The sequence below is a fragment of the Aspergillus tubingensis genome (genome assembly GCF_013340325.1).
Source record: "Aspergillus tubingensis WU-2223L DNA, scaffold_7, whole genome shotgun sequence".
NCBI classification, from domain to species: domain Eukaryota; kingdom Fungi; phylum Ascomycota; class Eurotiomycetes; order Eurotiales; family Aspergillaceae; genus Aspergillus; species Aspergillus tubingensis.
Window position 1 is genome coordinate 3,999,651 of NW_023336281.1, and position 27,207 is coordinate 4,026,857.

Genomic DNA, 27,207 nt, shown 5'->3' on the forward strand with positions numbered 1-27,207 from the left:
CCAAGGCTTGAACAAAAGATGGCCCTGAAGGGGCTTAGGAACTATATTGATTGATGTGTTACAAGGTGAATGCGTCTATTGTTTGGCTCAAAGAAGGCATGTAAGCGAATCCTGGCTGGAACTATGCTTCCCCTTCTATATCAAAGATTACTGCAGCATAATATATCAAGCCCGGGTGGTCTAGTGGTATGATTCTCGCTTAGGGATACAAACCCAAGCATATCTGCGAGAGGTCCCGCGTTCGATCCGCGGCTCGGGCCTTGAATCATTTCTTTTTGCTTTTTTAATAACTGAACTGCTTTCTCTTCACAGTTATTTTTACACTGTGTGTGTTGGTCGCACCTTCGGTTGGTCGCTTGCGGTGGACTTTCATCTGTATACATAGTATGGACCGCATGCTTGGCCAGGCTAGCTCATTAATCCATCCAGCTTCGGTCATGTGCTGCTAAAGAGTGGTAAAACAACACACAGCACTTCGGGCCCATCCGAATACAGTAGCTATTTCTCCTTCAGCTATCGATCAATTTCAATGAATCACCGGCTCCTCCCAATCTCAGAAGCCCATATTCCTCCCCTGGGATCGGTACCAAGTTATTAGAACGCCCCCAGAATACATCTGCCATGGTCTAAAATTAGGTTTGGCCGTACCTTATCAGGCCACCCGCCCCATGAATCCCTGTACTCACAACCAAGGACAGCCATGTCAAATCAACCAACAGACTTCAATCGACGCCCGATGACAGACACGAAATTGAGCACGATCCCCTGTAGCCTCTTGAAGGTTCACTGGTGATCCCATGACTTCACCTCTTTTGTCGTAAATATCTAAAGCTACCAGTCTACCCCGCGAATTGAGCCTAGGTTATGGATTATCGCTTGATGTCAAGACTTGATGGTTTGGAGGTTGCTTGCACGCTATTTAAGTTGCCTGTGATGGCGAATTTTGTGGTGTTGTGGAGGGATGGAGATTGTAGCTACTTGGTACCTGCGCTACGAGGTATTCTGTCGAGAAACTACACTGCTGCCTACTATCTATCTATCTATTTATCGACAGTCTCCATAAGGAGGCACATCCATCGCCATGTCCACCACTTCTGAGAAGAATACTATGGGCATCGCGGTTGAAGAAGTCAGAAAAACTGAACCTGAGCTTGGGTGTCAAAATCACAGTTCTCCCAGTCTGGAAGATCTCATCGAGGAGGTCCCGCCTGTGGAGGACTCGCCGAGTCTGATTGAGACGATTGGGTATTTGCTTTCTATTCAAGATGGTTGTACGGTATCTCTTGGTTGTAATGATGGGGGGAAACAAAAGATGGCTAATTAATATCACAGACGGACCGCCGGATTCGACATGGGATGTGGAGGATTTTGATTAAGATGATGTTTGACGATTGATGTTTTATGGGTTATGTTAAAAGCCCAGGATGATATTTTGGGTGGCTCCAGATTAGCTATTACCCCGGGATGGCGTTGGGTGCTGGATAATGTTTCTTCTTCTCCATATAATGGACGAATAAAATGTACGCTACAGAAAGACCTACCCTCTTTCCGAAAATGTCAGGAGGAAATTCATGAAGATCTTGATAGATGGTCTCTTTGGCTTTGTCTACTGTACAATGTCCAGTTCTATTGGGGTAAACAGGCTTTAGCTTTCACTGATGTCAGATCGGACTGCCATAGTTGGTGGCAACCAGTCACAAATGCCACAGGTATAAATCTTGACGGTTTGCAGACTTGGTTGTAGTCAGCCACTATTGTTCTTCTATCCTGTTCAAAGCCTTCCTTACCTCGGCATTAGACACTACCATAGTACTAGAGCATATTGCACAATGTCCGAACACGAGACTCAGGTTCCTACACCGGCATTCAGCCAGCCACCCCACGAACACAAGGAATCCCTGATTGATATGCTACACCTCAATAATGTGACATCACATATCGTAAATGCAGTTGGACATATCACTGATGCGGAAAGTGACCCGGATGCAATTGACCGTATGCTGTCTCCCGCACATGTGGTATCTCGTAGATAGGCTAATATTTCCTGCAGATGACGATCATGTATTAGTATTCGATAACCCCTTCAAGGGAGCTATGGATGGAGAAGATGATGAAGACCTCTGACTAGGTTTCTGACTATTGATGCTATTGTATACGTTTGGAGTTAATCGAATTGGAGATGATATGGCTGGGTGCAATGCCTGGGCAGGTGATGTTTATACTACACCACATTTTGCTATTACGAAGTTTTAGTAGAGAAACAACAAGATATATTAGTCACTCATTATTATTCAACTTTATTCATGATTAAGCCTCATCTTTCCATGTGTTAATGAGGAACTCCCTCATCTTGATAGGCTTGATATCGGGAAATAATGCATTCATACGCTCCTGCGGTAGATCAAAAGCACCGGCGATAGTGAGTCGGCTCACCAGAACGGTCATTTCCCGGGCCTCCTCCTCAGAAAGCCCAGTAAGGAACGGTGGCACGGTGACCCGACCTGCCTTGACGTTCTCAGCACTGTCATAAACAACATCGAATTGTTTGCCTGGTCATGTTAGTTGAATGTCTTCGTGGGTGTCCGAATCACATACCTCGAGCCTCCTCGGCAAGCTTGAGGAGCTCATTGTAAGTAATGTCATCTCCCGCAAAAATGCTAAATTCAGGCCACTCCTCGAGATCTAGTAACTTCACGATATATGCTGCTAGGTCATATGAATATGTCACGCTCATCTTGTCGTTGCCGTCGCCAGGAATACCAGCCCAGCAGTTGGCTACATCGATCCCGATAACGTGTTGATGGATGTTGGTTCGCACTCGAGGCATTCCCCAGTAGTCCATGAGGACACCGGGGCAGACCCGAGTATATTGCAACTTGGTTTTCTTCAGCAATTCAGCTGCATCAAGCCAGTACTTAATGCTGGGATCGTGGGGTAGGAGACTGTTTCGTTAGCAAAGTTGCCATTAGTGCCAAGCAGGGTAAACATACTCCTCGGTTTGGATAAATGAATATTCGCTGGGAACAAATCTCTTGGTTACACTGGATTTCTCGGCAGCCTGGACAAGGTTCATCTGAGATTGGGCGGCTTCGTCGGTGTAGATTCCGATGGCGGAGATGACTGTGTGCACGGCATGCTTCTCCAGCGTTTCGACAATAGAGTCAAGATCATTATAGTTGATCTGAATTTGCTGCGTTTGTTTGAGAATTGGATCCTCTTTGGGAATCTGCGTTTCATGAGTCAGTGCGCGCGAGGCATCGTCTATGAGGGGTCGTACACTTTGCGTCAAGACAATGACCCGATATTTGGGTTCCTGCAGCAATGCCTCGACGATAGTCTTTCCTATGCCGCCGGTTCCACCGGCCACAGCAATCGTGCTCATCTTAGTATACTTATTTGTATATTCCGAAGTGTCTTGGTGGGAAAGATTTGTGTTGGGCGCCGAATGCGTTGGCTTGATTGGGGTGTGGTAGAATCGGACCCTGCTGGTTGCTGACCCCACATGATAAGTTGGTGGGTCCTGCTTTTCCAGATCCATGGATGATGCTGTTGACACTTAACACTGATGCCGATTAGCATGCAATACAACCGCAGTGGTCGGTTCGCTGAAATAATAGTATATTTTGTTGTTTCTACTTGCATATTTACAAGGGAGCCCATAGTGTTCTGTACGACCCAAAGCTAGTGTTGGGGCTGTCGATAGGTTTATCAGTGTTGAAGTGGCGAATGATGGTGTCACGATGTCTTATGCTGCTGGCGCCTTGCAGGCGACATCATCTTTCTTTCTGTGTGACATATGCAATTGTATTACATGTGCTAACACAGAAATAAATAAGTAGTAGTATCTGACGATACGATGGCATAGGCTTCAATCCTCGTTTGAGGCATCTGCGGCACTGTGCATCGAAATATATATCCGACGAGTCAATGATCGCCTAACGAAGTGGGCAGCAACTTGGAAGGAAAGACAGCATTAGCGCAGAGAAATTATCCGCTAGCTGATAGAATTGCATCCCAAGACGCGTATAGCCCAATAGTAATTGCTAAAGAGGGACAAAGCAGCAGAGAGATGTGATGAATTTAGGAACTCCGTAAGCAAATTTGATGTAACGCGCAGGATTATAATGCAATGTAGTTATATATGTATCTTAGTACCAACAATTTCGAGAGTTAAAACCCACTCCGATGCTTTAGACGAGGATCTACACCGTTTTGGTGTTGAGCTGCAATGGCTCCTTACTCTTCTGGCGTAAAGCATCCTCAAGGGGGCGATCTCATTCAACTCACTTTCCGTAGGATTATATAGCCAAAATATATAAAATTCCTTCGACAATCCTCGATGGTCTAACGGTCATGATTTCCGCTTGTCAATCCCAGTCGGGAACAAGCGCGGGAGACCTGGGTTCGACTCCCAGTCGGGGAGATTTCTTTTTTGTTTTCCGCTCATACGCCAGCATGTTTTTGGGCTCCGAGATTGAGTCACACCTGCGTATATCCAACCCTGTCATACACCCCTTACTATTTGCACCATCATGCGTTCATCGGCAAGCCTCACGAGGATGGCTTGAGATGCCACAGCATTCTTTAGCCGGCGAGGGGCAATTCTGTGGCGCACCGGGGAAACAAAGGCCCGGGGCCAGACACGCCTGGGGAAGCCGCTTTGCTTAGCCCCGGACTTAATGACTCAAGCACCGATCGCGTCATTTAAATTCTTCTGCAGTTCTTATCGCTTGCAGCAAGACAATACAACAGCAATTGCAATCATTCATTCATCATGAAGAGAGAAGACATTACCTACCTGGGTGCTGGCCCTGCCAGTCTCCCCACCGATGTTCTCGCCACAGCTGCCCAGGCGCTGCAGAACTACCAAGACACTGGACTGTGAGGGGCACTGATCTGTGCGATCTTATCTGCGACCGTATCTAACCTGCTCTTCTAGTGGTGTCGCAGAACACAGCCATCGCAGCGAAATCGCGACAAATATCCTGAATGGTGCCAAGGCTGATCTTGCCAACTTCCTGGATATCCCCGACACCTACGAGATCCTCTTCCTGCAAGGTACATCGCTGTCCCCATCTCTCTTCGCTATTGCAACTCGCTGATGGATTGAAGGTGGTGGATCCGGCCAATTCGATGCGACCGTTTACAACCTCGTCTCGATCTGGGCTGAGAAGCAGAGACAGCAGGTCATCAAGGAGAAGGCCGGTATTAGCGAGGAGGAAGTCATTAGCGAGCTGCGCAAGAAGGTCGAGTCGGAACTGAAGCTGGACTACCTGGTCACTGGATCGTATGGTCACCCAAGCCCATAGCGATCGATCAACATATACTAAATGGCCCCACAGATGGTCGCTGAAGGCCAGCCAGGAAGCCGTTCGCCTTCTTGGCTCTGAGTATGTCAACATCGTCAGCGACTCCAGGACCGTCAACGACGGCAAGTTCGGAAAGATCGCAGACGAGTCGACCTGGAAGCTGAGCCCCAAGGCTGCCTTGGTCTACAAGTGCGAGAACGAGGTGTGTATAGGTTCTCATTTATGAGTTTCTCGCTAACGCGTCTTACGTAGACTGTTGATGGCGTCGAATTCCCCAGCTTCCCCAAGGTTCTGGAGCCCAAGGGTACCGACGAGGACCCTATTGTCGTTGGAGACTTCTCTTCCACTATCCTGTCTAGACGTATTCCTGTCCAGGTATGTACCAGAACTATGCTATACCAATTGGTTCGATGCTAACCTTTTACCAGAACTACTCGATCATCTTCTTTGGAGCGTAAGGCTTGTCGACTCTCATGATAGAATCTCACTGACCCCTTACAGTCAGAAGAACTTGGGTGTTGCTGGAATCACGGGAGTGATCATCAAGAAGGACCTCTTGCCCCCTGTTTCTTCCCCTTGCTCTCCTGCCATCCTGCGCAAGCTCGGCTTGCCGATTGCGCCCACCATCCTCGACTACTCTGTTGCCGCTAAGAACAACAGCTTGTACAACACTCTCCCCATCTTCGAGTGAGTGATCCACCAAGCTTACAAGGTCGGTTCCGCTGACAGCATTTAGTGTCTACATTGCAGGCCAGGTTCTGAAGAAGCTGATTGCCGAATTCCCCGACAAGGTGGATGGACAACAGGCTGTGGCCGACAGAAAGGCTAAGCTCATCTATGAGACGCTTGACGCCTACCCCGAGGTATACAAGGTCGTCCCCGCTAAGGAGGTGCGTTCAAGAATGAACGCCTGCTTCCGTGTGATCAAGGTATGTCCCTCAACCCACAATACAATGTTTCGACGCGGGGGCTAATCTAGTTAGGGCGGCAACGTCGACGATGCCGAAAAGGCCTTCCTGAAGGGTGCTGTCGAGCGTGGCATCACTGGCCTGAAGGGCCACAGAAGCGTCGGAGGTAAGTGACATATAAAAGCTGTGGTCAGCAACCGTGACTGATTCAATGTAAAGGTATCCGTGCGTCGAACTACAATGCCATTCCCGAGTCGGGCATTGAGAAGCTTGCCGCGTACTTGAAAGAGTATGCTACGGCATAAATGCAAGACAATCATTCAAAAGTATGTTTTTGAAAGAAAAGCACTGTTATCATTCAACCCTTCATGTGGTGCAGGTTATAGACAGGGTAACGCATAGAGCTTGGACATAACATTTACCAGCGATAGGTTCAACCCATTTAGGATGGCTGGCCCAGCAATACACCTTTTTAACGTAGTCCTTTCAATAGAGAATGTTCTGCATAGAAATACGCAATAATGAGCCCAGTATCAGTAGAGGCGAGGTGGTACAAATAGCATATCAAATGTAAAGCTATGGATAATGTGTTCTAGGATGCATGGCGCCAGCTACCACAAGATAATATGTCGAGGCTGACCACTCAGCTATGATTTTATGCTTCTTGTGGCTTTCCATGCAGTATCCCTGCCAGCAGTAGCATTCACCCGCCCGACAACCCCGCCTACAGTTGGTATCTGTGTCTCAACCACGATTTTGACCATATCTTAACCATTACCTGATTAGATTCTAAGAACTTCCGAATCATTAGATTCTACGCCGGCCTTGTCGTCCGCAACAGAATGTCTCACGTTAAAAAGCTCCACCTGCCTCGCCCGACAGCTGGCATCAAGACTGACGTTTGGAATCTCCCAAACGAGATAGAATCACAGATAACAACGTTAGCGGCCGTCCTCCAGGTCCAGCAGCAACAGCGTACTCCCCTTGCAAGAGAAGAGGAAGAGGACGAAGAAGAAACTGACGATGAAGGTACCCCCAACGATGAGCAACTGAGAAACCATGAACTTGGATCGTCGGCCGTCGTCGCTCCCTTAGCTTCAGAAAATACAAAGAACTTGAGAAGATGCTTTCTGGATCAACTGGCTGAGTTATTGTGCTATAAGAAAGATGCACATTATGTGACCTGCACGTATCTACGGGAAGGAGTAGACGAGGTTACTATACTCGCGTCACGGAACGCTGCTTGGGAAGACAAGGACATTAGGCTCTTAGAAAGCTTGGCAGGCACGTTGGAGCAACTTGCAGTAAGAGGTAAGCATAAGCATTTTATGTGTCTTGTTTATTTCGTTGGGTTAATATTATGGGGTTCAGATCCTTTCAACCTGGATTTCAAGCCGGACTTGGATAGAGAATTTAGCGAATACTATACCCCACGCTTGAAATACCATGTCAAACAACTCGTCAATTCCTTAGAAACGGTAAAGAGAGAGACGGGCCTGGTCGACTTCTTAAGGGACTTTCTTTCCCGACGCATCTCGTCAAAAGTCCTTGTCGATGGAGTCAAGAGCACTTACGCCAATATTGACTTCCGTTCCAGGATCGAGGCATTGCCAAAAGCAAATAAGATAGTGCGAGAGCTGGGTTATATTCTTCGCCCTATAGTCGCCGCCGACACCTTTGATAAAGCCGCGCGCGAGATCTCAAACTTTCAGCGGGTCAAAATAGAGCTCCTGCCTGGGTATAAAGCTGAAAGTGTTACGCCGTTGCTATCACTGTGCCCACAGTTGCCGTCCGAAAGAGACCGAGCGAGATTGAATGAGTGCCTTAGGAAAAAAAATGGGTCCATGCAGAAATGACAATGGCTCTAATCTCATGAGTACTGACAGCGTATCCCGAACACCACAGTATCTTGGCATTAGCAAGAAGACCTGTTTCATGTGCGGTCATTTCCTACAATGTTTATCACGATTTCAAGCGCGTAACAATCATGGAAAGGTGTACTCGCAGTGGAGACTGCCGAAATCGCTTATCATGCCGCTAAAGTACTGTGAGACACTGGACAACGCTGCTCGAAACCTCCGAGATGTGATGCAACGTGAATGTGCTCTAGGACGGGACTACCATATTGCTGCAGTCAAAGAATCAACTATCTCATCTCCAGTTGCACCACAACACATGCGTATCTGGTCACCGTTTTCTCGCCATGTACCGGACCCTAAATTACAAGCAAGAGAGTCGGAGTGGCTATCACATCGCAGTCCGAGAGAGATAGCTGTCAGGTAAGAGCTCTATGTCTCCGTCACAAGAAGGACTTCTTCATTGATATTTGCTATAGAATGAATAAACCCGATCGCAGCAGCCGAGAAGTTTCGTCTACTTCTGACATAGAAAGTGAATCGCCTCCAGCAGTTCATTGGGTTCTTTCTACGCCGAAAAGCACATCGGTAGCTTGTGCTAGATGTACCGCAACCGGAAATCTAAGTCCCTGTTTCAGATGCGGCTCAACATTCTACTGCAGTACATAATGCCAGAAAACTCATTGGCCAAAACACAAGTTCAACTGCAGTCTTGGACGACCAATAGATGAGGTGGATCGTTTCATCATTGCATGCCAGACACATGAATCGCCCAAAGATAATGACGTTGCTAAGGCCTTCGGGATCCTTTACTTCACATCGGCGGCTGATCAACAGAGACTTTTTGAGTTGTACTGCAGCCTTGTTAATGATTGGGGTGTGGGAGAAGAAGAGCTTCGAGAGGCATGGCAGCAAAATAAATTGAAGGAATTCATCCTTTTCCGAAGCTCCCAGATACCATCTACTTGGATTCACAATGAGAGCCATTGGATAAGTCAGCAGGATGGCTTTGCTGCCAACAAAGAGACTGATTTCAATATCGTATTTGAATCTCAAAAACATGTGCTCAAGCCCGAAGATCAGCAAGTTCCATATCAGCTGTGGAAGCCACGGGAAAAGCTCGAAGCCTATGTGTTTCTTTGCCATATTCGAAATGGATACATCCCCGGCGCCGACGAGGACAACTGGATTTGCCTTGGATTCTGCACAGCTCGGGATGACGGCGAAACCCAACAAGTGGCGAAGCTATACAGAGAGCTCCTAGATACATGTGTATTCGAAGAGTTCTGGAAGGCCATGGTAGAGTCGAAGATGGTTGACCTGTTCAGAAAGTACGGACTTGGCGATGCCATCGCAGAATTGCGGAATTTCGAGACCCTTTTGAGCGCTGTCGGAGAACGACGCACCAGAGTGTATGGGAATTGAAACGGTTCACTCGCTTGTCGTCTCCACAACCTCACCGTAGTGTTACTGTGGATTATGGATTCTACAACTGTCGAACACCACTGGAGCTGAGTGACCTCCGACAAGCATATGCGAACTTCTTTGCTCAGGGTGGGGATGAAATGGCCCTTCATGAGGCCTGTCTCCAGGTTCAATTAGCGCCATTTCTTGAGTCGGAATTGAGAGGGCTTTCCGTTTCGGCTGAACTGGTGTCGAATCCATATCCATTACAGGGATGTGAATACGCGGGTATGGTATTCGAGACCGTATGTCTTGTCCCGCACTCAACCCACGGAAAAGCAAAGAAGTGGCAGACGCAAAGAGGGGAAAAGATGACTACAATGATTCATCCTGATGAGGTTGATGAGGCGATCGGGCAAATAATTTTGGAGAGATCGAAATGCTTGGGACTGACGGTGAATACCCAGACGATTATGATGAACGGGCAACTTGTGGAGAGTATGTCTGGGATGTGAATTTTGGCCATTATGGGCCAAGTAGATGATCTCCAGCCCCCTATATGCTACTCTATTATACCAACGAAAGAGTCTCTTTCAGTGTGCTGTCAACTCAAGACTAGAGAGATAGCTTGTAGATCATTAAACGTCTACTTGAAGACTTGGCGGTGGGGCCAGAAAAGATCATCAAAATCATCTTGAAGGTACTGTTCAAGCTAAATTTTTTGTTGCTTATTGTAATTAGATGTTAGTATGTGTTACAGAAGAACCAACTCTGATATGGGTAGTACCGGTCTAAGTGGAGATCGGAATTACAACAATTTCCTATTCTAGAGAGATCACCCTGATATAGTGAGCTCTTTCTGTATCGGGATTCGTTATAGATAAAAGTACAATTTAGACAACGAACTAAACACTTATTTGACTCATATTAAGGTTTATAAGTAATCTTGGTTCCCACTGTTAATGGTGTTTTAGGGCGGATGAGGATGATCAAAATTTTTGATTAGTGAACATCCCGAGCCGAGGTATCTCTCCCGCCTCCCCTTTTGCTCAACCAACACACACCTGAAGCACATCATCCACTTAGTGTCAAAAATATACTTGCATAGAGGTAAAGTTTCTAGGCTGTTTAACTTTACTTTTATGCTATCCGGCCCAACAAAGAATAGATCGACCCGGTCTGGACGGGTTGGATGCTGTGACGTGTGGCGACTGGACACGGCAGGGCAGGATATGTCAGCAGCTCTTCTGTCTTTGGCTTTTCTCTCCACCACCTCCATCAGCTCTTCCGTACAAACAAACCATCACGGTAAATAATGTTATATTCTGTCTATCGTCAAAAGCAAATATGAGCGACTCAGACACAGCTTTACTCCCCTGGGAGAGCGTCAACGATGCGTTCTTTGGATCTCACTATGACTCGACAGCCCCGCAGATAACATCGCTGCTCTCGGCCTGCTCGTATCCCGTGCCCCAACAGATCAGGCAACCGCAAAGGAGACAACAAGATGTCCAACTCCCCCTTCTTGGTGGGATCATACCAGAGAATCAATCGCTTCTTTATAATAACGACACCCAGCCGACTCAGCCGCCAGTAAAATCTCTGAAACGCACTCGCAATGAGGTAGAGAAGTCTGGCTCGTCGGCGCTTACTAAACGAGGTCGACCGCGAAAAGTAGCCCAGGACACCGCAGATGAAGATCCAGAAGAGGTACGCGAGACTCAGCTTGTTTGTACACTGCCATCAAAGAAATTGATTAACTCGAGTAGAGACGTCGGAGACAGATCCGACTTGCGCAACGCGCATATCGCTCACGAAAAGAAGCCAACCTCTCGTCTTTGAAAGGTCGCATCTCCGAACTCGAAGGCATCGTGGAAAAGATGAGCACATCTGTTTTATCGCTCAGTGACGAGCTGGTTCGGTCGGGAGCATTGGCATCCCATGCAGGTCTGACGGAACATCTGCGCGATACCGTACAGACATGTCTCACCCTAGCCAGAGAGGCTAGCAATGATAGCCCCCAGGAAGTTACGACTATTTCGCCACCTCAGACCGATGACGGCCTGCCCGATTTCCTGCCGCATGAACAACATAGCCAAACGGCACAGATCGTCGAACTGGACGAGAGCGTTTCCTCCATCTTGGAGCCTAATCTACATCTGGAGCTTAGAGAATCACCGATAACGTGGAGCAAGAAAATACCTCGCTTCTTCGAGTCCTCGGAAACCGCTGAAATGGATTTGACTGTATTCACTGATAGACTCCACATGTCATGCGTTTATCAAGGGTGTTTTGCCCTTTGTGACGAATCCATTGGTATAGACAGGATACAGAAGCATTTTTGCCTGCTACTTCAGGTTATGGACAGGAAACGTATCGCATCATACTTCCAAGCCGCGCTGAATGAGAAAGAGAGTCGAAAGTATTTTGCGGAGTGGGACGAGGTACCCTTCTTCAGTCTGGGGGGCGCAGGAACCCATTACTCTCGGTCTTCCCTGAGGAGCAAAGCAGCTGATCGTCCATTCCGGCCTGGAGTGCGGTGGGTTTCCGTGCGATCAGTATCACACTTCCCGCAACATATACAGACCAAGCTTCAAGGGGACTGGTTTGATATGGGCGACCTGGAAGGATACTTGAGGGAGCATGATGTACATCTTCTCACATATCCTCCCATGGATCCCGCGCGTCATTGTCTCAAGGGAACAGCGATTAATGCGGCACGTTTCATACAGGGTATGGTTCCATTTCGCTCCTTGCTTCTCGATTCTCAATACTCACTTATTGGTAGCACTATCCGCAAATGCAATATGTCTTGGGTGGACGCCGGGGTTCAGCCGCCGTGATGTGGAGAGCGCTCTCCAGTCTTGTGTATGGAGATGAGGTAATGGCTGCTTTACGGGAATGTGGCTTACATTACTGCCATGATTTTAAAGAACATAGCTAGTCTGATTGACACATCACGGATGATGCTTCTGGGTCACCGGACATCTCTCTCGCGGATTTAGGATCGCCTCGCAAGTCAGACCATTGAAGCAGAAGGAAGAACGGCGGAGAGAACTATTCATCTCTGTATCACAGATCAGCGAGCATGCTGCTGACCCTTGCAGAAAGGATGGTTGCTTAGCTGCTATAGCTCACTGTCATGCTCTCGGGAATTTTATTATGGCCGTTATGGCCACTCCGCTCTTCATTACCCAAGTGATGAGAATGGGTGATACAGTTGTTCCTTGCCTAGATCCCCGCGCATGATCAGGAAGTTATTCAGAAATCGACAATCCGCCTGTCATCCATTACTGCTAGGGCCAACCCCATTTAGAATTCAGTGCTCAACTGTTCCTGAGCTACCAGTCTGCGAATTACACTTGACGGAATGTCAACCTTGAGGACACCGTATTCCTTCAGCCGCACCGACGGTGAGTTCACAACAATGAGTCTGTGTGTCTTCTCGCAGAATTAGTGAAAGATGAATTCGCAAGCCACCTTCTCCGACCGGGCCCACCTATCATGGTGCACTACATGTTAGTATCCAAAATTTGTACCAACGGGTTTGTCTCTGGATCATTTTCACTTACCCGCCGTCCTAATGCGCCATGAACAGAGTCTCAGGCGCTTGTCTTGCGATGAGTTTCCGAGACCTATTTCGAACCAGGCAGCCATATTTATAAATATCACACGGAGGGCGAATTCCCAAGACCAGGTTCCTCTGACCATGTACTACAAGTCTTTCATAGAGGGACGCACTGTTGTGGAGACAAGTCTAGACAGATGGGGCTAGGCGACGGGGCAAATGACACGCTCATGCGGATCCAAAGGCGCATGGAAAATTTTCATCGAGGGCATGCACGTGCGGCTAATTGCGTGGAAGAGTTTCTTGAGCCTATGGCAACTGGCCCTTACAGATATGTCTTGTCACTCACCGTCTAGCAAAGTAAGTCCTAGCAGGATTGGAGGTCCAACTGCTCAGGTTGTGCTTTCGATGCAAGGACCGACGGCTTGACGTGATGTAAGCAATGTTGCACCAAAGAAACAAACAATCGTATGTCTCTGGGTGGCTACTTGGAATTTCCTTCTATCAGGTTCTCTCAGAAAATGAACCGAAGATATGACTGTGATGGTCCAATTTGTGCGACGGGAATCGGTCGAAATGACAACGAAAGCCATGCACGTAAGGGATTGTGAGGCTGACCTTGGTCTTTAAAAGCCAACTTCAACTTGAAATATACGTAAGCTTATACTTCGTCACACAGTTCCTGATGAATGCTTAAGCGGTGGACAATAGACCGCGCGGACATTGCCTCAAGGGCTTGGATTGGACAGAGATCAATGTTTTACCAGCGGCCCATGGAATAACTACCAAGTTAGCATCGCGGGTTATGGGGAAAGCCATAGGTCAATCATTCGACTGGAATCTGTATCGCATAGAACGGCAGGATCGGTAGACACTAGAAAACTTAATATAAGCCAAGCCAGCTAGGGTATAGCGGCTTGGGGAGGATGGGATTACTACTAAGATAGTCGTCGCCAGGGGGGCTCAGCCCATGCCGATGGGCTTTGCCATTCCAGCCACAGGAGAGAGGCGCCCGGTCCCGTGGCTCACCGCGCTAGTCCGTTTCTGGCTCCGCCTGCATTCTTCAATCCAGGATTCCATCTCTCATTCTTCATGCGCCTCCATCTCCAATCTCTCTCTGGATCGAATTATCGGGCCTTTTCTGATCCCATCTGACCGGGAAACGCGATCGCTTTACGCACGTCGTGATGTGGCTAATCCACCCCCAATTATTCTCGTCTCTTCTTTAGGTTGATCCTCCAACTTCCGCCATGTCGGCACCAAGAAACAACGGCGTGGTCAGCCCATCCCCACCCAGTGTCTAGACTCAATTAGCCTACAACGTCGGCTCATCCTCTACAAGGAATAAAAAAAAGGCATGTTCCTAAAATAATTCGCCTTTCACGACGGAGTGCTCCCATCCCCGATCACAGCCCAGGCCACGGAGTGGTGCCCCGGATCGGCAATCTCGTCCGGTCGCTCAGCGATCGCGACCTGTCAGCTGTTGGCTTGATGGCTTGGGAATGTGACGGTTGCCAGGATAGTGGCAGGGACATCGCCAATTCTCTTTTACTCGGTCGCTGGATCTGATGGTTCATAAAGGGAGTTTAAAACTGACATGGGAGCAAGTTCTCGTTTAAATTAGGACCTGGCTTGTCCAACCTGAAAAAAAAACACAACCCTTGTGCTAGTCGAATCTTTGGGCTTCTCCTGTTTCATGTCATCCCGCCGAGCTCTCTGGTCGTGTTTCAGGCTCCACCATCATGGTGTTGCTCTTTGTCGCTGATCCACCCGACATGCCTGGCCAAAGAATGAAGGCTGTGGACTCATCAAGACGCATTCTGTCTGTAACCTTCTTTTTGCTCTGATTCGTCGTGTACCTGCCGACCCCTCCCAGGCACGAACCGTCGTCCTCCCAATGGGCGGCAACGAGCCGCCCAGTGAATGGCCCAGGCGACAAGAACACTCAAGCTGATTTGTTATGGATCTTGAGAATAATGCTAGTGGCCTGCAGCCACTTGCGCAGACGCCACGCTAATTTAGATGTCGGGGTGTTGCTGTTATTATTTGTATATCGCCCGGCCTACCCCCGGTCTGCGTCATGCTCCCACATTGTTGTGTACATTCTCTACATATTTCTCCTTTCGCCCATCCTTTCCCTACATACGTTCTCTATTTTCTTATTTCTGACTAGCAGTTGATTTCTGCACTTCCTGTCCTACCTTCCTTTTCGCACTCTGTACGCCTAGAGGGCTACTTTCCATTCTTTTCCGTCCTAAGCGTCGATCGTTTTCGAATAAATCTCCGTTCCTGAAACCTCGGGTTTCTCTAATCCTTCAGAGTCCTCGGGACTTACCTTCTCTAACCGCGCAATTGCTTGACCGAACATAGTGACAATGCCTACCTCATCCCTACTATGGAGCGTAGGGTCGCTCGCTCTTTCATCGATGATCTTGCCCGCCGCGGCCAGCGGTTATCAACTCGTGGAAACCTGGAAGGGCGAGGATTTCCTGACGGCCTTCGATTTTTACACAGGCGCTGACCCCACGAATGGATTCGTCACGTATGCGAATCAAAGCTACGCCGAGAGCAAGGGGCTGGTCAAGGTCAGCTCGAACGGTACCTTCTACATGGGTGTCGACCATACCACGAAGCTGAGCACCAACGGTCCTGGCCGGGAGTCGGTCCGCATTGGGAGCAACAAGTATTATGACGAAGGTCTGTTCATCATCGACCTCGAGCACATGCCCGGAAGTGTCTGCGGTACCTGGCCCGCCTTTTGGTCCACAGGCAAAGACTGGCCTACGGATGGTGAGATCGATATTATCGAAGGTGTCAATAAGAACGAAGCCAACGAGATCGTCCTGCATACGAGCGGTACCTGCCAAGTTTCCAGCCAGAAGATGACCGGCACACTTTCCTCCACAGAGTGTGGTGAAGACTCTGGTACTACTGGATGTGTTGTTGAAGGTACTCAAGGTTCTTCTGGCACTCCGTTCAACGAGAACGGTGGCGGTGTCTACGCTATGCAGTGGACAGATGAATTCCTCAAGTTCTGGTTCTTCCCCCGTGGTTCAATCCCCACCTCTATCACCAAAGGCGACCCCGATGTCGCTGCTTTCGGCACTCCGATGGCGCACATGCAGGGCTCATGCAGCATCGCCGAACACTTCAAAGCCCAGCAGTTCATCTTCGACACCACCTTCTGCGGTGACTGGGCTGGCGGAGTTTACAGCACCTCCGGCTGTCCTGTGAGCGATAGCAGCAGTTCCTTCAAGAGCTGCGTTGCTTATGTCGCCGAGAACCCAGCAGCTTTCGCCGAGTCCTACTGGGAGATTAACTACATCAAGATTTACCAGACTGGTGTCGCAGCCTCCGCTTCTGCTTCTGCGTCTCATATTGAATCTGCAGCCACTGTGGCTGAGACCGTCTCGTCTGTCAAGGAAGTCACCAACTCCGTTGTTGCAACCACTGCCGCTGCTACTACTGTTGCCACCACCGCTGATGCCGAGACTGCTACAACCATAACAATGGCTGAAACCACCACTGCCGCCGCAGCAACCGAGAGCTCTGTCGCTGATGAGAACGACTCTTCTGCATCGACGTCCACCCACTATGTTACTATGACCACCACTATCTGCCCGATTGCTGAGAGCTCCTCTGCTGCGGCCGCTCTGGCTGGCGGAAGCTCCGAGGCTACCGAGAGTAGCAACAGCGAGGGTAGTTCTGCGACTGCAACACCAGCTAGCGCCACTGGCGCTAGCGCTGAGGCTAATGGTAGTGAGGGCTCTTCTGCCGCTGCAACTACCCCCTCAACTGCTACTGGTGCAAGCGCGGAAGCAAATGGTAGCGAGAGCTCATCTGCTTCTGACGCTGGCAGTGTTGCTTCTGGAACACCATCTGATATCAGCACCACCGGTGCAAGCGGCGACGCCAGTGAGGGTGCCTCTGCTTCTGCTACACCTTCTAATGTCAGCACCACCGGTGCGAGTGCCGAAGCTAATGGTAGCGAGGACTCCTCTGCTTCTTCCGAAGCTAAAGCTGTCGCTTCTGCCACCCCATCCAGCGTCACTGGTGCAAGCGCCGAGGCGAATGGAAGCGACAGCGCCTCTTCGAACGCTGCAACCACATCCAATGTGAGCGGCGCCAGCACACAATCCGGTGATGATGAGAGCACCCCAGCATCTGCTGTGGCCAATGCCGGTTCTTCTGCTACGCCTGCCTCTGTTAGTGGTGCAAGTGCGGAAGCTAATGGCAGTGAACAAAGCGCTGCTGCGGCTGCTTCAAGTGTCAGCGGGGCTAGTGCAGTGGCTAATGGTAGCGAGGGAAGCTCCAGCCAGTCGTCGGGGTCCCAGGCCGGATCTGACTCTTATGGCTCTGTCCCCTCAAGTGCTGCTGCATATGGCAGACCTGCCCCCAGCTCGTCCAGCCATGCATTTGCCACTGTACCCTCTTCTAGCGGATCAATCCGTAAGCCAACCTCTGCTGCCGCTGCCAACAATGCTGCCGCTGCCACCCAGGGCAGCTCTGCTTCCGGATCTAAGTCCGGCCACTCTGGCTCCGGTTCCTCGTCTGCTACTACCCCCTCAACACCTGTCTTCACTGGTGGAGCAAACAAGTTGACTCTTGGTGCCTCCAGCGTTGTCGGTGTCCTTGCTTTTGCTCTGTTGGCTTAGCGGGCGATTTTGGTACTTTGTGAATTACCCACATCCATTCTGCTTCTTTCACATCTCGTAGGGAGAGACTTTGTTTGCAACCTACTGTTTTTTTATGTACTATAGGCTGGTTGCCTTGCTTGAAGCATTCCACTTGCCATCCTGGTCCACACCCTTCGATCGCGTTCGATATCCGCCTTCTTTCGGCTATACTTTGAGATTCCGAGCTTAGATAGTTAATCAAATAGAATCAGATACAGTATCCACCATTATATTGAAAGATTAGTAGTTGAGTACTCAATAAACCATAGAATTTGTAGTATCCACTTGTATTATGCGATCTCGTCATGTGATGATAGTGACGAAATGAGCAACGGTGTCTGAATCGTCACTTCCCCAGTTGTCAATTACTGCACCACTTCTTACAATCATCTATCTTCGTCTTCTCCATCGCTGATACCAGTTTTTCTTTTGTCTCTGTGATCCAGAGAGTCCCATGGTATTACATTTTATTATCTCGAAAGTTCATTGTAAGATTGATGAATTAAACTGCTAACTCCAAAGCCAAATGTGGTATCTAGAAGATCGTGAACTATTTACAGACAAATATTGACATGACGAGATCACCGTAGTCTCATAAGCCCTCTAAGCTGACTTCCATCGCTTCAACCAGTCCTGCGCATACCGAGTGAGGATACCATCCTGAACAATCCTCAACCGACCATTCCTCAACGTCATACTGTCTCTCTCTGCTTTCTCAGTGAGAAACCTCACCGGCTTTGGGGCGCCCTCACTGTACATTGACTCATAATGGGCCGTCAATTTCACAGCAGGGTTGACCATCTCCTCTCCTCGAGCTTCACTTTCGCGAAGCATCTGCAGCCAGTTCTCAAACGGGACGGTCTCGAATGAGAATCCGCTGCGTCTAAGTGTATCGAGCAAAGATGACCATGTGAAGACACGCGAGTTGCAAAGGTTGTAGATGGTGTCGTCTACCCACTCGCCGGATGCTGTGTTGTCCCAGCGCTCCTCGAGGGAGTTGAAGGAGCATGCACGGGCCAGTTCAAGCATGGAGCAGGCAAGCTTGTCGACGGGTAGCCAGGAGCATGTGATGTCGAGGTTAGGCAAAGCTTTCAGGGTCAGAGCTGAACGGATCATCAGAGGGATGGCCTCCGAGTCGTTCCACAATCCCTTCTTTGAGTGACCAGACACTTGCCCAATTCGAAGGGAGTATGTGCGTGCACCAGCTCTGCGAGCATTGCTGACGATCTTCTCTCCAATCAGTTTTGAGCGTCCGTATCCCATCTCAAGAGCGCTAGCAAGATCTTCGATGGGTGCCTCGTCTACGTCGGACGAGGCGCCGAGGGCTGTTGAAATGGAGGAGCAGAAGAGGAGAACTGCTGGCTCAGGGAGGTTCACGGATATAGAGAGGTTGATGAGGTTCTGGAGTCCTTTGATGTGAGGCTCAAAGTTCATGAGGGGAAGGTTGAAGTTGACGGGCCATGCGGTGTGGATGATGAGAGACACGGATTGTCGCATCTCCGCCATCATTCTCTCACCGACTCCCAGGTCAGGCTCTTCAAGAGAGCTGTTGAGAGCGACAATCTTCTGCAATCGGTAAGGAAGGACTGAGAGGCCTTTCTGTGCGAGGGTGTCAATGACAGCCTTTTTGGGCTGAGATCTCCGTGTCAGGCAGTACACGGCAGACACACTGTCGTCGTTCAGAAGCTTGTAGAGAGTGTGAGCGCCGATAGAACCAGTTGCTCCAGTGAGAACCTGCGCTTGTTAGTTGACGACTCGATACAGCTGGCCAGGATAAAGACTTACAACACTCTTTTGCGTTGCCACGGAGCTGGGGCTTGGTGTGTGCCTCTGGAAGACGGAGTATTTTTCAATGAGTCCTGGCATCATGGAGACCTCATCCTCAGCCACATCTTGCTGACCGGACTGAACCAGGTGGATATGCTCTGCTAAGCGGAAAATATTCCCAGTTTCAAAAGCGACATTGTGGCCGATGTCCTTGGGGTCCTCTACTTTGAAGTCCCTCAATATTAGGCGACGGAGATGGATTGCCTTCAGGCTGTCTAAGCCCTCGGCGAAAAAGTCGGAGTTAGGAGTAGAGATGGGGAACCCAAGCTCTTCGTGACAGAGCTTGATCAAATGGTTCTCCGTTGCGGTCAAGTCCAGCTTGAGAGTTCCGTCGGCTGTTTGTTCGAGTTTTGTGTACATGTTCTCGATGGTTTCTTCATACTTGGCATATACCTGGGCTCTGATCATTGATCCCTTGTCTGTACGAGGACAGGCGCAGTCAATAGGCAAGACAAGGATCATATCGCGGGATATTTGAGAAAATTGCTCTGCCCGCGAATTGGCATCTTCCACTGTTGGCCAAAGAAGATCCAGATACTCTTCATCAGAGAACATCTGGGAGTTTTCTGTACGGAAAACTAGCAAGCCAGGAACGGCTTTGTTGACACCGACAACAACTGCTTCCTGAACCAGAGGGCTCTGCTTGATGCAGCCCTCGATTGGGAGAGGAAGGACCTTCTCACCATTGACAAGCGTGATTCGGTCATCCAAACGCGATACGTACTTCCATCGGTCGGCAAGAGTTGGGTGGGGAGTGAAGACGTCGCGAGAGTGGTATGAGCCAGGGGGCTCATTGGAATTTGAGGCCGTCAATGCAGGGTGGCCTTTGAGGTAGACGACTTCATAGAGCGCGTCACTGATGGGTTTCATCCAGATGAATGGCTTGATGTTGTCGAAGAAGCGCATATAGTTCCAGAAGGGATCTCCTGCAGGCCGAGAGATCGACTCGGCGACCAGGCCGGCTTCCGTTCTAAAAGCGAGTTAGCAACACAACTAGCTGAGAATGCTGGTGGATACATACAGCCCGAATGAACCACCGAATCTAACACCCTCGTCTACAAGTCTATCACCCAGCTCGTCAGGGCATGGTGCACCACCATATGTGACAGACTTGCAAGCTCTCAGCGCTTTTAGCCCGCGTGGGCTGTCGACAAGGAGTTGGAGTAAGTATGGTACGCCCTGGACCGATTCGGGTTGTGCTGCTTCCAGCGCAGCAACGGCCGTACTTGCGGTCAATGGCAGAGAGGCATCCCACATGTATGCTGTTCGTCGCATATACATGGCTTGCAGGGCTGTAGATAGCCCGTGAAGATGATACCATGGCAATGAATTGAAAGAAGTGAACCCAGGACCCCGCATTGGATGCGTCATCAAGGCTTTGTGACTTAAGAAGAGAGGCTTGGGGGTACCTGTTGACCCTGAAGAGTGCAGGATCAGAGCAATCTTTTCGACCTGGAGTTCGGGACGACGACTCCGACATATCACAACAGCATCAGAGTCTTCCGATAGGTCCTCTGGAGAAGGTCTTTCGATGATTGGGCGACATGCAATTAACTTTAGGCGAAGGACTTCACCCATTGTGGCGCGAATATTCGGTGATTGGCCATAAAGTATTGTGTTACAACCGACCGTGTCCAATAAGGACACACACGCTGTGGCCGATAGGCGTGGTGATAACATCATGACCGTATATCCGAGTCTGCTAAGAGCAAAGAATGTGATCACCATGTTGAGATCTGATAGGGTGAAGAGAGCAACTGTTGCTCCTTCTTTTCGGGCCTAAGGGAGGGTCAGCTTCACACTTAATCTGCAGCGTTTCATCACATACCGGCTTAAAACCGTAGTCCATTAATGTGCAGACCGCATAGTCGATCATGCAGTCAAGATCCTGACCGTTGAAGTACTCATAGGACACGGATCCGTTTTGAGAGGGCTTGGGATAAGCCAAGATGGGATGTTGAATATAATCAGCTGCTCGCAGGCGAATCAGGTCATCTAAGAGATGAAGACGGCCGAAGCGTGCAACAACCTGTTCTGTGGTGTTTGTTGTCGGCTTGGGGGCCTGGTCTGTGACCCCTTCATACTGAGGAATTCCCATGATGAAAGTTGACAAAGCTGTACATCAGATAAACCTGAGGTGCTGATGTTGGGGGGAACCAGGGCCTATTTAAGTCCAAGAGCTAGGCTGAGGTGGGTAGATACATCGACCATTTTTGCTATTTCGCCTGGAGGTCGGCGGAGATGAACCGAGTCCGGACCTAGGAACAGTCGCGGCCTGTTGGTTCCCACAGTTTGGGTTTACGATCCCTGCACAAAACGAAGCGGTGTATGACTAGGAAACGCAAACTGTCAGGCTGATGATCTCCACTAGGAATGACGTCCCCTCAGACACTAGGACCATCAGGAGAGTTAATTACAGGGGCCACTACGTATGCGAACTGTGGCAAGTCCTAAAGCTAATCAGAACCCTAAAGCCAGCACGGGCCCAAATCTGGCCGGACCATGGATGCACGATCGCGATCAGGTGCTGTCAAATCAAGGAACAGAGCTGGCCTGATTTGGTCTGGGATGACACCAGAGCTCCTGCCTGTCCGTGCGATGGTCCAAGCTGACTGGATGACAGCGCGCGGGTGCGGTGAAATTTGTCAGTCACACTGCAGCAGATGATGCACGAGCGGAAGCACAGTTCGCAGCATGATGGGCTGGTTGCATAATGTTGCATCCCGCGACATAAGGACGACCCCAATAGTGCAGGGATTGTCAACAATCAGCGTCCATCCAGCCGAGGGACTAGGGCAAGCTAGGATGAACTCCCGCCCCAGTAACCGGGTTCCCGGCCCAGGAACCTGGATCGCGCCCTCGGGAGTGGAAGATCGATCGCTGATCAGCTTTTCTTACAGAGACAGCTAAGCAGTGGACAACCCCTCTTTGCTTTGTTTTTCCTCTATATTTGTTTTTTTCCTCCTCGGCTTTGTTCGCTCCCTAGCCTTGGGGTTGGGACTTTTGGGGAGGGAATGCGAGGCCCGACGTCCTCTCAGGCTGACAAATGCCCACCCTTCCCAAAATAGAGTGTCACAGCAAAATTGGCTGGGGATGCTGTCTCCACCGACAAAAGACGATGTACCCGTGCAGAAAGCCATGTCCGAGTACTCGTGTTCAACCTTCCTCGATGGCCTGTTTCTGACCTGTCTACTGGAGTGGGGCCTTAAGAATATGGCTGTCGCACACTTCAGCCCCGAACTCGAAGGGGCATCTCCGGTCTATGGTGAAACCAACCGACCCCTTGCACTGTCAGGAAGTACGGAATACGGCGGACAGTGAACTCGTCTCACGCCTGCACCGCCACCCGAGATGGCTTGAAATTGAATTCGTTAGTTTAAGTCGAGTCATTTATTGTCTTACTAGCCATAATGGCCCTTCAAGTCGACGAACTGGCCCGTGCACCGGACTTCTGCAGCTGGTACTTTTCTCCTTTGCATCCATCAAAGCCCGGTACTTGGCCAGTGCGGACCGTGCGAATATCCGCAATACCGGAGCGAGGTGCTCGATTGACAAATTTTCCGCCTCACTCCTGCTCAAATTTCTTTTCTCCTAATATTACGCTCTATATGATTATGACTTCGATATTGTTTCTGGATTTGAAGTTGGTTTCACATACAATGCTTGCCACTGGAGCTAGAAGATTCTGCAACACGGTAGCCCGATCATTGATCGATTCTGCTCTATCAATAGGTCCAAATTCCCATCCGATCGGAACGCCACGAGCTGAACTCGGGTGGGTCAAACCAAGCAGTACTTCTTACGATGTGACCTGTCCGACGGAGGCAAAAGTCCTCCGTGACTTGCCGGGAAGCGCCCTCTAGATATTGCCGCTGCTGAAAACTCACCTGGCACATAGTACCACCCGATGGGGCCCCGGCGCTACGATAAAGGTATGTACCCATAACTTCCGTCCAAAGTGGAGCGACCTGGGCCGGGAGGTTGATCCGCCGGTAACATTGCAGGGTTGGGATTTAGTTGCCATGAGGTGCAGACTGAAGGCGTCAATGCTGTCAGTATTCATTGTGGTTGGCCTATCGACTGCTTTCACCTGCTTTTAGCCGCTCACCGAATCTTACACAAGCACCCCTATCGACAATGCCGGCTATCCGATCCGCCACCCTAAGCCGGGGAGCTGGAAAAGAAATGACCAATATTGGGTTACCAGCGCATGATCTATCTAATCTCCCGCCTTTTATTCCTGAAATAGTGCGATAATTCGTCACGATTGGCTGGTCCGTGTACCAAATTGCAGCCGGGATTTTAACGTAAGGCGGAATTGTTGAGGGATCGACGGTCTAGCCCAACTAACCATCCTATAGCTCGCATCAATGGACATTCAGGAAAGATAAGCACCTTTGTGTGTGTGTGTGTGTGTGTGGTCAAGAGTCCGATTCAACTAGCTAAGGCAGAAGCGCAGTTCCTCCCCGATGCTTGGGCCATAACAGTAACATCGATAAAAAAGCAACAACTAACACTTGACACTACACGGCAGAATGACTGGACCGGGGAGTAAACAATGATCTACGCGGGTGTCACCACGGCAGGTTTCCATACTGTTGGTATGACCCTGCAGTTGTTCATTCAATCTGTCGCCTCACTCCATACTTATGAGGTACTAGCACCAGGACTAGCGACAATATCATTTGGACCCGAGACTGCGATACCGCGATCGCAAACGTGTCGGACAAATTCATAGCTTCGTCGATCGTATTGCACACCACACTCAGACTTTTAGTTAGATGATGATACGCTTGCCTCACTTGACGGCGATAAGCACGGACCTGGAGTCTATTTTGCGGCCAGTCTAGACCAGACACCAATCGGATTCCAGATACAGGTCTCTACCCAGGTTCCTGGAACGGATCCGTATGGTTTAATATCGCAACAGTGCCGGAATACTCGATACGCCATCCGGTAGGAGCGCCTGGTTGAAACATTGGCTCTAGTAGCAGACCCCGAAGAGGGGTTGCTTCTTTGTTGCTATGTTGGGCACATCTGTGTGGTCAGACCAGACGATCTTACCTAGCGATCTCCGCGTCGGACTGACAGCTAGTGGGAGCCATGGCTTCGTACATAAAGCACACGTACATACATACTTACCGACATACTGACTCTAGAGGAGCTTGGGCCAGCCGGAGCGGTGGCCATCTTACGGGGTCTGACGGACATTTAGCATTTAGTACTTTCGGAGTGGCGTTGTGGCGCTGGTCCAGGAACAGGGTAATCGGGAGGCCCCAACCCAGCGGTACTGCGCATCTATCTAGCGGGAAAATCTCTTACTGAGTGTGTCTTAAACAATGGGCGGAGCAGCCCGGATTACGACAAAGTTCTGCATATGCGCCAGGATTCATTGAACTTTCATCAGGAGGAGGGGAGCAAAGCCCGTGCGAAAGTGACCCCAGGCTATTGAAAGCCATTGCCACAGATAGATTGGGCGTCCCGTAATGGGAGGAGGTTCGTCAGCTGGACCACAAAAAGTAAAAGCCTGGGGAAAATAGTCGGAAAAGATACGGCTGGACCATCTTCAACCTCTGCCCCGTGCGACGTGATTCATGCGGCGATGCGTCTGCTACTGCTATTGTGTCATGATGATCTGGGGCCTCGCCCGACAATCTGCATCCGGAACTATTGGAAAAGCATCGACACAAAGTCCCAGATTGAAGTGTCCTGCAATTATCCTTGCCTTGGAGTCCCGGCGGATGCGACCGGCCTGCCAGGCTTGCTTTTTCCAGGAGTCCGGGTACGGGCATCATTGCGCGGTTGCCATCCTTGCTGATTGATCGACTGCTTGAATTATTGGATTAAACCAGTTCTGGGTCGGTTTTCTGTCCCGCGGAAAGTGCTATATAATCCCTTAACCTGCATGTTGTTTCACCGCTGCTACATCTTTGCATCTCACGCATTCCCATACCACCCAACTATAGCATAGTCTTCTGTATCTTCTTACGTTTACTACTTTGTATATTAAAAGATGGCTGTCGACCAGTCCAAGGTCCTCTCCCTAGTGGAGACCATCAAGCAGACAGCATTGCAGGACCAAGGTGCATGCCGCTCTGCACAGTCGCATTTCCAGCTGCTCGGCTTGATCGACGAGCTGCGTCTTGCAGTTGAGACTCCTACGGAGACGGTGCTGCGCTTAATCTACCAGGTAAGTTGCTTCTTTCCCTTCCGCTCAGGTGATTATCGCTTAACGTGCATGCAGCCACCGCAAAATGCAGCCCTCCGCACCGTTATGGATCTCGGTATCTTCCCATTGTTGGTGGAGCAAAGCAAGCGCGGGATGTCGGCTACAGAGCTGGCGGCACAAACTGGTGCTGAGCGCGGATTAATTGGTAAGATGATCGCCAAAGTCTTCACGGTCTCTGCTCATACCTATAGTCCGTCTGATGCGAGTCATGACCGCACTGGGCTTGTGCGCAAACCCAGAATCCGAAGTGTACATTGCGACCGACAAGACCGTCGCACTCACTCAGCCGATCGGAAGAGATGGCATTCCTTGCATGTAAGTCGCTATATTGATTACCTGCGCTATTGCATGCAATATTGACGGCATAGATACGATCTGACTCTTCCCACTCTCGCTAAACTTCCTGACTATTTTCGGGAACACCGCTACATCTCCCCAAAGGAGTATGCCCGTTCACCCATGCAATGGGCAGTCGGGAAGAGCCAGTTTGAATGGCTTGCGCAGAACAAGCACCGCCAATCGCTCTTCAACTCGTACATGTCTAGTCGTCGTCATGGCAAACCGAGCTGGTTTGACGTGTATCCCGTCGAGCGATTGACAAATGATGCCGTGGACCACCAGGAGGCTGTTTTCCTCGTTGACGTAGGCGGCAACCAAGGCCATGATCTGGTGAAGTTCCAGGACACGCACCCCAAGGTCCCTGGCCGGCTCATCCTACAAGATTTACCCAAGGTGGTGTCTCGCTGTCCTGGGGGGAGAATCGAAGGAATGGGGTACAGCTTTCTGGACCCACAGCCTATCAAGGGTATGCAATATTTCTCACGGACCTTACAATCGTTTCACTGTCAAGCTAACAGACGCACAGGCGCAAGAGCATACTACTTCCGTGCTATTTTCCATGACTGGCCAGACCACATCTGCCGCAAGATTCTGGTTAACACTATCTCTGCCATGGATCCTGAGTACTCCCGCATCATCATTTCTGACTTTGTTCTCCCGGACACGAATGCCCCGCTCCTGCAGTCATCGTTGGACATCCAGATGATGAGCATCGGCTCGGGAGTGGAGCGCTCTGAACGCCAGTGGCGCGAGCTGCTCGACGAAGCGGGATTGGAAATCACCGGCATTTGGAACAGTAACCCGGGGATGGAGTCTGTGATTGAAGCCGTACCCAAGCAAAGCCAGCGCTGTTCCAGTCCTTGATGGCGTAACCTTGATACCTCGTTTAATGTTCTTCGGCGTTGGATCTGTCATATTGTCTGTGCGCGTTCTGGTTTGAGTTTCGTTTAGTTTCTTAGATATCCCAGTGGTGGCTAGCTGATTCGTTTCTGGTTGTTAATAATATAATGTGATACGAAGTCATCAACCCCTTGCTTGAAACATCTCTTATTGAACCTTTCTTAGTAATAGTCACTGCGTCACGGCTGACA

The 27,207-nt window shown here is 49.8% G+C and overlaps 9 protein-coding genes and 2 non-coding genes across 11 annotated transcripts; 9 read left to right on the top strand and 2 right to left on the bottom strand.

The window, feature by feature from the left end:
• The first annotated feature begins 169 nt into the window (after window positions 1-169).
• Window positions 170-260, top strand: AtWU_t160. Its single transcript is given in 2 exon segments — window positions 170-205; window positions 225-260. It is a non-coding gene; the product is annotated as a tRNA-Pro (tRNA).
• Window positions 261-1,081: 821 nt separating this feature from the next.
• AtWU_06264 (similar to An02g00920) lies at window positions 1,082-1,376 on the top strand (the record flags this gene model as incomplete). The annotated part of the gene is made up of 2 exons (XM_035501374.1): window positions 1,082-1,271; window positions 1,333-1,376. 2 exons carry the CDS (start codon window positions 1,082-1,084, stop codon window positions 1,374-1,376), a joined length of 234 nt encoding a protein of 77 aa, XP_035357267.1.
• Window positions 1,377-1,829: 453 nt separating this feature from the next.
• AtWU_06265 (2-dehydropantoate 2-reductase family protein) lies at window positions 1,830-2,124 on the top strand (the record flags this gene model as incomplete). Its single annotated transcript, XM_035501375.1, has 2 exons — window positions 1,830-1,995; window positions 2,051-2,124. 2 exons carry the CDS (start codon window positions 1,830-1,832, stop codon window positions 2,122-2,124), a joined length of 240 nt encoding a protein of 79 aa, XP_035357268.1.
• Window positions 2,125-2,307: 183 nt separating this feature from the next.
• Window positions 2,308-3,382, bottom strand: AtWU_06266 (uncharacterized protein; the record flags this gene model as incomplete). The annotated part of the gene is made up of 4 exons (XM_035501376.1): window positions 2,308-2,549; window positions 2,596-2,942; window positions 2,991-3,226; window positions 3,278-3,382. 4 exons carry the CDS (start codon window positions 3,380-3,382, stop codon window positions 2,308-2,310), a joined length of 930 nt encoding a protein of 309 aa, XP_035357269.1.
• A 951-nt stretch (window positions 3,383-4,333) lies between these two features.
• Window positions 4,334-4,423, top strand: AtWU_t161. Its single transcript is given in 2 exon segments — window positions 4,334-4,370; window positions 4,389-4,423. It is a non-coding gene; the product is annotated as a tRNA-Asp (tRNA).
• A 351-nt stretch (window positions 4,424-4,774) lies between these two features.
• On the top strand, window positions 4,775-6,522 carry AtWU_06267 (O-phospho-L-serine:2-oxoglutarate transaminase; the record flags this gene model as incomplete). The annotated part of the gene is made up of 10 exons (XM_035501377.1): window positions 4,775-4,881; window positions 4,940-5,058; window positions 5,113-5,287; window positions 5,343-5,511; window positions 5,562-5,684; window positions 5,738-5,763; window positions 5,811-5,996; window positions 6,046-6,238; window positions 6,293-6,383; window positions 6,437-6,522. 10 exons carry the CDS (start codon window positions 4,775-4,777, stop codon window positions 6,520-6,522), a joined length of 1,275 nt encoding a protein of 424 aa, XP_035357270.1.
• Window positions 6,523-7,059: 537 nt separating this feature from the next.
• Window positions 7,060-9,498, top strand: AtWU_06268 (nucleic acid/nucleotide deaminase domain-containing protein; the record flags this gene model as incomplete). Its single annotated transcript, XM_035501378.1, has 4 exons — window positions 7,060-7,528; window positions 7,589-7,955; window positions 8,104-8,496; window positions 8,784-9,498. 4 exons carry the CDS (start codon window positions 7,060-7,062, stop codon window positions 9,496-9,498), a joined length of 1,944 nt encoding a protein of 647 aa, XP_035357271.1.
• A 1,326-nt stretch (window positions 9,499-10,824) lies between these two features.
• AtWU_06269 (bZIP transcription factor) lies at window positions 10,825-12,357 on the top strand (the record flags this gene model as incomplete). The annotated part of the gene is made up of 3 exons (XM_035501379.1): window positions 10,825-11,187; window positions 11,247-12,210; window positions 12,266-12,357. 3 exons carry the CDS (start codon window positions 10,825-10,827, stop codon window positions 12,355-12,357), a joined length of 1,419 nt encoding a protein of 472 aa, XP_035357272.1.
• A 3,063-nt stretch (window positions 12,358-15,420) lies between these two features.
• eng2 (putative GPI anchored endo-1,3(4)-beta-glucanase) lies at window positions 15,421-17,700 on the top strand (the record flags this gene model as incomplete). Its single annotated transcript, XM_035501380.1, has 1 exon — window positions 15,421-17,700. The coding sequence occupies one exon, from the start codon at window positions 15,421-15,423 to the stop codon at window positions 17,698-17,700; it is 2,280 nt and encodes a 759-aa protein (XP_035357273.1).
• A 624-nt stretch (window positions 17,701-18,324) lies between these two features.
• AtWU_06271 (NRPS-like enzyme) lies at window positions 18,325-21,646 on the bottom strand (the record flags this gene model as incomplete). Its single annotated transcript, XM_035501381.1, has 4 exons — window positions 18,325-19,455; window positions 19,507-20,518; window positions 20,570-21,327; window positions 21,377-21,646. The coding sequence occupies 4 exons, from the start codon at window positions 21,644-21,646 to the stop codon at window positions 18,325-18,327; spliced, it is 3,171 nt and encodes a 1,056-aa protein (XP_035357274.1).
• Window positions 21,647-25,561: 3,915 nt separating this feature from the next.
• AtWU_06272 (S-adenosyl-L-methionine-dependent methyltransferase) lies at window positions 25,562-26,980 on the top strand (the record flags this gene model as incomplete). Its single annotated transcript, XM_035501382.1, has 5 exons — window positions 25,562-25,738; window positions 25,793-25,922; window positions 25,969-26,092; window positions 26,146-26,582; window positions 26,643-26,980. The coding sequence occupies 5 exons, from the start codon at window positions 25,562-25,564 to the stop codon at window positions 26,978-26,980; spliced, it is 1,206 nt and encodes a 401-aa protein (XP_035357275.1).
• Between the last annotated feature and the right edge of the window lie 227 nt (window positions 26,981-27,207).